This window comes from Tachysurus vachellii, chromosome 15, assembly GCF_030014155.1.
Source record: "Tachysurus vachellii isolate PV-2020 chromosome 15, HZAU_Pvac_v1, whole genome shotgun sequence".
Taxonomy (NCBI): domain Eukaryota; kingdom Metazoa; phylum Chordata; class Actinopteri; order Siluriformes; family Bagridae; genus Tachysurus; species Tachysurus vachellii.
The window spans coordinates 4,293,064-4,300,563 of NC_083474.1; the positions used below are offsets into that span (position 1 = coordinate 4,293,064).

The 7,500-nt window shown below is 39.1% G+C and overlaps 1 protein-coding gene across 6 annotated transcripts in view; it reads right to left on the reverse strand.

Annotated features, from left to right (window-relative positions):
- Window positions 1-7,500, reverse strand: part of LOC132858472 (cGMP-dependent 3',5'-cyclic phosphodiesterase) — a 192,907-nt gene that overhangs the window by 125,503 nt on the left and 59,904 nt on the right. For 3 of the 6 annotated variants that reach the window (XM_060888841.1, XM_060888840.1, XM_060888839.1), the window contains exon 3: window positions 6,284-6,373. The exons of the other annotated variants lie outside the window; for them this stretch is intronic. In XM_060888841.1, the coding sequence (XP_060744824.1) occupies window positions 6,284-6,337 (54 nt within the window). In that variant the 5' untranslated portion in view covers window positions 6,338-6,373. The remainder of the gene's footprint in view (window positions 1-6,283; window positions 6,374-7,500) is intronic. 6 annotated transcript variants of the gene reach the window in all.

Genomic DNA, 7,500 nt, shown 5'->3' on the forward strand with positions numbered 1-7,500 from the left:
CTACTTTTTGGGTGTTTAAAGCATTTTACTTACTTACTAAAAACATTCCTTTAAACCTACAACCCTGTGTTCTGCAGTTCTACAAAAGAAAAAGCCTAATTATTAATGTGGCCATCATAAAGGAAGTGTGTTTGTCCTATTGGGATTTGTCCTGATGATCTCCATGAACTGTTTCCTTTTTACATATTAATGCCTAATGGACACCATTAGGCTACTTTACACAGGAAGTGGGCTTTTATCTGTGTGAAAACGTTACACTTTACACTTGGGTCCAAGAGATTTGTTGTTTGTTTGTTTGTTTGTAGTTACTATAAGATATACGTGACTGAAAATAGATGAAGATGTAGAAGTATGTAGCTACAGTACAGTACATTACTACTGAAACACTATTATACATTTTCTCTCATTTATTTCCCATCTTAATGGAATCATTAGCGTGATTCATTTCTACAGTTCATCAACGTGTTCATTCTCAACCAGACACAGTAATGACACGAAACATAAATGAAATCTAATTTCAACAATAAAAAAAAATCGTAATCATCTGTGTATCTATAACTGATCCAACCGATGTTCATTTCTACAACGTTACTGTGTGCTTAATAAAATCGTTGATGTAATACTCTTTAAAACCGCCAGCAGCAATGAGTGTGATGAACGTTTTGAACGCAGGTTCATTTGCTCCTCGTTGTCATAGTAATGTCGACACTACACTCGACTCTGTGTATGTGCACAATGTTGTGCAGTTCAGGATTCATATACATTTCACGTAACACTTCATCAGGAATCTGGAACCTGAATGAATTCATACAAATTGTGTGTGTGTGTGTGTGTGTGTGTAAACAAAACGTGTCCTGTTAAAGAAAAAAAAACACTATGGCAAACTAGAGACAGATAATATCTCTATCTGCACAGAAAATAATAGAGAATTAAATAGATAGACAAACCTACACTACATTCATGTTTAGGGTTTAAGTCCCTTAATCTGACTGGTCAGAAGGTCGTGACTAGGAGCTCCGTGTCTAAACTAGGAGCTCATTCACAGGGATTTGTGAACGCAGTGTACAGTGAACACTCCACACAAACTGACAGATAAAACGTGTTATAGTTTAACAAAGATAAATAGAACTGTTGAAGTTAAAGCGTGAAGGTAAAGGAGTCTCCAGTGTCAGTGCTTTCATTTCTCGTTACTAATTACATCTCAGTCTGTTACTTAGAGACACTTCTGCTTTTTTTGTTTGTTCTTCCAGAAAACAATCAAGGACTGTGCAACATTTCCAGTGTTTCTCAGCAGAGAACTTCTACCCCAAATATATTACTTGTTACTTAATCAGCGCTCCAAATATAATCGTATGCAGAGCTATACAATGAAAATAAAGACTTTCTATTCTGTTTCTATTTCTATTCTATTCTATCATAGGAAAATCTTCAGGACTCAGCCCGGACTTTGGCCACGTGCTTTTGTTGATGTTCTGTGTTCACGTCTCTGCCCCACCCTTGTCTCGTCCTCCCGCCCCTGCACACCTGTTCCTCATGTGTTAATTGTTGTTAGTATTTAGTCGAGCCGTATTGCCTTAAGCAGCGTGGAATCCTCTGTTGTTATTTGTCGTGTGTCCTAGTCTGTGTCCTTGTTTCATGTTTTTATTTATTAAACCCTGTGTATTTTTACGCTATCCTGCATTAGGGTCCGTTTTTATCCTCGCGTCCCTGACAAGAGGAGTTTACATTTTTCTGTTTCTCAGTGAAGATTCAAGCTGCATTATTTGAGAGAGAAAAGAGAGACTTTGATGTGAGAGAGCAACTGTTGCCTCTTAAACATTTCATGGCGTTAAATGTAATTATAATAATTCATTCAAATGAACACTGTGCTAGTGAGCTGTCACTCCATATAACTCACACTGTACACAGATGACTCCCTGTGTCCTGTATCTGGGGATGAATCAGAAGGCACTCATTAGTTCACCTAAAACTATCCAGCAACTTTACTAGCAGGTTACCACATCCCCATAAACAAAGCACAGGTCCGTGTGAGAGTGGAAACGGTCATCAACAGGTTTCCACATCCTGTTATTCTGTCGGGGCACTCATTGTGGGGTGTGGGAGGAAGGTGGGGGTCATTTCACCACCTGGGGAAGATCTCCACATGTTCGTCCCCAGATGTGGGAAATGGGGAGACCATGGATGAAAGGGTTTGTATACCCTGAGAAGGACCTGGTCATCCATATGGACGACCACCTAGAGCTCCTAGAGACAGAGCTTTGCACCGATACCCAGGGAAACTAGATTCCTGAAGCACATGATGAAACCGATCAGACCTCCCTCATCACATTGTATGAACAACTGGGGATGGTACCAAACCTTTCACCGATGGTCTCCAAAACAAACACATCTTCTCAACATATATCTCCAAAAACTTTCTTTCAGCCAATTTTTTTATACTTAAATGATAGTTGTTACACATGGTATTAAATATAATCATCTGAGTCATTATAATCACAGACTCCAGACTCTGTAGTCAACTCTAACAGCCTGAGCAGAGAAATTTTCGGAACTTTCTGGAAAGTACCAGACCTCAAAATCTTAGCCAAATGTGATCCAGTGGATTTTGTTGTGAAATCTGAACAGAAGTTCCCTGACTTGGAAAAGACGTAAATGTTTTAAAGGTTATTTCTCCAGCTTTCTTCCACAACATTAAAAACCAGAAAGTTCCATGAGAGCCTGGAGAGATGGAGCTGAGGATGAGGAACTGTGCAAGTTCTGGAGACCACGAGGATAAAACAGTTATCTGCAAAGACTCTGTCTGCTGAGACTGACACTGAGACTGGAGTGTGTAATGACGTTCAGTACCAACGGCATGTGACTAAGCGTGACGGGGCATAAAGACTCCTAATATATCAGAACACATCAGAGAGGAAAAAAGAGAAAAGGAACTGAGAGAGGTTTAGAGAACAGCAGTGTCGTAAGGCTCGGCTTCATTAAGCTGAACACGGAGAATTTTATACAAGTTGTGTAGCGCTTCAGTAGATTAAACCCATCTGCTGTCGTCAGCAGCCTCAGCGAATTCCACGACAGGACTTTAATCATGTTTCTGTCACTGTTCCTTCTCTCTCTCTCTCACACACACACACACACACACACACACACACATATACCCATTTATTTTCTTCTGGCTCCTCTCTGTATTTTTTATTTTCTCCATCTCCTCTCCATCTCTCCTGCAGGTCTTATTCACTAACTTCATGTCCTACTTTCCTTCTCTCGTTCTGTCTCTCCGGGAGCTGCCCTAACCTCTGTTAGTATTCTCGCTGTTCTACCTTTTCTCTACGTCCATTCTCTCTCATTCCAGCTCAGACGCTGCCAAATCACCTGCATTATTCATCGCAAACTCTCTTTCTTTCTTTCTTACACACACACACACACACACACACACACACACACACACACACACACACACACACCTTCATATTTTTCAAACTTCCCAAAATCTGCTGTGTTCTTCATTCGGCTGTTGGCCCAGAACAAATCTGACAGTAAATGCATGTGTGTGTGTGTGTGTGTGTGTGTGTGTGTGTGTGTGTGTGTGTGTGTGTGTGAGCGTGTGGACAACACAAAATACACGATTTTGCCTGTTGAAATGCTGCTCAATTCGGAAACTCAATTTGTAGGGCGCCAAATGGAATTGTGTGCCTGAATAAAACCTGGAGCACAGGACACAACGGGAAACTTCGGAGCGGAATGAAAAACTTTCCCTTTGAATATCGCATACATCAGGTACATGAATCAAGATCTTTTAGAAATCTGATTCAAACAAGGTACAATATTATATATTTTCTACTTTTCATCAATTTATTAAGCTGACACACTGGAGTGTATTGAGTTTTCTGGGTGTGGCTATTGAGTTTTCTGGGCGTGGCTACAGACATGGTGATTGGCGTTTATCAGCATGTTCACAAAGTGTTTAGTTTGGGTATGAAAAGTGTCACAGATTTTATTTTATCTTTCTTTATCATGAAACATTTTGTAGTTTTCTGACAGGTAACATCCACATCTGTCAGATCTGTGTTCATTCTTTTGTTTTCTTTCCTTTCCTCTTTTTTTTTCTTGGACTGTCAGTGGGGAGAATTTGTGCCTCTGTGCTAAAAGAACAATTACAGGATGTCAGTGATCGAGTTTATTCTGTGCCTGAATAAGACGTGTGTGTGTGTGTGTGTGTGTGTGTGTGTGTGTGTGTGTGTGTTCTGAGTAGGAGAAGTTTTGGAGAAGCTTTGATGTTATTGTATTGCCTAAAATTTTGTCACAGTCTAGCCTGACACATTCTTCTCTTCTCTTCTCTTCTCTTCTCTTCTCTTCTCTTCTCTTCTCTTCTCTTCTCTTCTCTTCTCTTCTCTTCTCATGTGTGTTTACGTGTGGATTATCGAGAGGAAGCAGCACTGTGAGGAGTTCACAATCACACTGTCTCTGAACAATACGCTTAAGGATTCATTTCCCAAAACACAATGTTCTCACAGACCCAAGTGTGTTATACGTCTCTCCCTCTCTGTGCGTGTGTGTGTGTAGGTATGTGTTTTTATGTGTGCTTTTGTGTGTGTGTGTGTGTGTATATGTGTTTTTATGTGCGCTTTTGTGTGTTTGTGTGTGTGTGTGTGTGTGTGTGTGTGTGTATGTGCTTTTGTATGTGTGTGTGTATGTGTGTACGTGCTTTTGTATGTGTGTGTGTATGTGTGTATGTGTGTATGTGTGTGTGTGTGTGGGCAGATCAATAGAGTTGACTGATTCTCAGGCTGATTAAACAAGTGCCGATGAATGGAAGAAAACAAACTGGTTGGAAACATATTAGAAGTGTGTGTGTGTGTGTGTGTGTGTGTGTGTGTGTGTGTGTGTGTGTGTAAGTGAAAATATTCCGACATGACTGAAATTCTTAAAAAAAAAATAATAATAATGTTAAGGATGTAATAAAAATAACTAACTAACTAAATAAAAATACAAACAATTGTTTTGTTTTTTTACCCAAACCTTATGAAATTCCTTCGACCGTGTTGACTGAATAAATAAGCTATGGAATAAAAAAAATGACCCCTCTCTGATGTATTTAATTTAATTCTCTTTCTCGATGATTTTTATAATAATTAAGTCTTATTCAATAATGAAAGTTAGCTACACAACACACACACACACACACACACACACACACACCACATGAGGAAGTGATGAAGTGTCTTTAACTTATTTAATGTTATATTAAATGTCATTTTCAGCTTTGTCTGTTTTTATTTCATTAAAATTCTTTAACATCATTAGCAATCATTAGCAATGACTCGTTAGCAAGTAAACTAGCGATTAAATGTTTTTGAGTGTTAATGAGGAGCTGGGAATAATGTACACGAGGAGGAGGAAGAGGAGGAAGAGGAGGAAAAGGACTTTATCAGTTGCCTCTTAATGAGCTCTAATGAGATAATGATAATCTGCTCTGTTTCAACTGAAACCTCTTTAAAAGCCTTCTGTGATTCGGACTGAAGAGAAAGTCTGGCTTTAATTCTTTTACTTCATTAAGTTGTAAAGTCAATTTAAATTGACCACAGTGTAAGATGAAGCACGAGACTACGCTTACTACAATAACAAATACATCACATTTATCTATTACTGTATATAGAAATTCTGTCAAAGGTGCAAAAAAGTTAAATGTTAAACTTAAAAATAAATAGTGTTGATGCATCAAGAGTTGATGATGATGATGATGATGATGATGATTATAGAGATTTGAATGACGTTTGTTATCACAGCTCTAAAAACAGCAAACATATAAAATATGTACAGAATTTTCTAAAAATCAGAACATGAAAGTAAACTTTTTTAACTAAATGTTAATAATAACGAATAAACTGATGTCATCACCGCGAGCTGAGCACAAACTTGACCTTAATACTTTTCCCTTTAAAAAATAAAATAAATGGTGGCAAATAAATTAGAAATAAATTGACTGATAACACTCACTATATATGATAGTAGTAAAATTGGTTAAAACCTGGTTTACTCGTGTAGTAAACAAACTCGTAAACATACTAGTTTCTGTGTGAACTTCTGAAAATGTGGGACAAATGAAAAAAATGACATGAAAACAGCAAACAAAACATAATATAAATGATCGAACGTTTAAAGTGGAGATTGATGGATTTATTGGATCTCTCTCACACACATACACACACACACAGTGGAAGAGAAGAGCAAGAGACAGTGATGTACTGAAGAATGTGTGTGTGTGTGTGTGTGTGTGAGAGAGACATACCTGGACACTAACGCGGTGTGTATCGGACGAATCGTGGCCCCGCTGCCTCTGCATTGGGATGGTGCGGATGTGAGCTACTGACACTCAGCACTGTTAAAGGACAAAAAGAAAATAATGGAGAAAGGAGGAGGCAAATATGGAACCAGGGAACAAGGGAACGAGTGAACAAAAGAACGAGGGAACAAATAAAAGAGGGACCGTGTGGAAAATGTAACAAAGGAACGAAGGACATGTGTTTGAGGATCGATGTACCAAAGACGACGGATGGAGATAAGATGAGACGAGTGAGAGGCGTCTGTAGAACTGTGCTGAGACGCAGGTCAATTAAGGGTGGAGAGACACACACACACACACACACACACACACACACAGAAATGCACAAACAAAAACACAAAGAGAACTGACAGAAGCAGCTCGTCTCTCTGTCTGAACTTTAACCTCCTCTCTCTTCTGTCATTTAAAATAAATCATATCCAGATTGTGTGTGTGTGTGTGTGTGTGGGCAGCTGTTTGTGTGTGTGTGTGTGGGCAGCTGTGTGTGACAGTGGATTAAATATTTAACAAATCCCTCACTAACCTCTCTGTGTGATGGTCATTAGTCTGATGTGTTGATTCATTTTCTATATCAGCAGCTCTGACAGTAGTGTGTCTGAAAATCACTCCTTACAGTTTCTATAGCAACAAAGGGACGTGCACAGCGGACGATCCGCTGATTAAAACGTGTTCAATCAATAAAGAGGTGACGTTTTGTTCAAGCGAATGAGCTGTTGCTATAGAAACGATAAAGTATTAGAAGGCAGGCATTAACATGAAGCTGTGAGTCATGTTTAGTTCTGTTTTACAGAAACACACCTCCTGACCAATCAGACGCCAGCGTTCGGCCGCGCTCTGGTGTGTATGATGTTTATGAAACGTATTATTTTGGAGTTTATTTCTCACACGATGAGATGAAACTCGTCTCCGACCCTGAGACTGAATCTTCGCTGGCAGACACCAGAACCTGAATCTTTTCTTACTCAAACGATCTGAAATATTTTCTTTCGTTCAAGTTGATTTTTGTTCTGAAACACGACTTTTATTTAAACCGCGGTTTCTCCTGGTGATCATCTGAACATCTGTATGTGTTAATGTGGATATTCATTCTCTGAGGGTTTAAACCTGGAGGAACCTCCATCTCTCTGCTGTAATCTGCTCTAATCCCCCCACTCGAGTTCTCC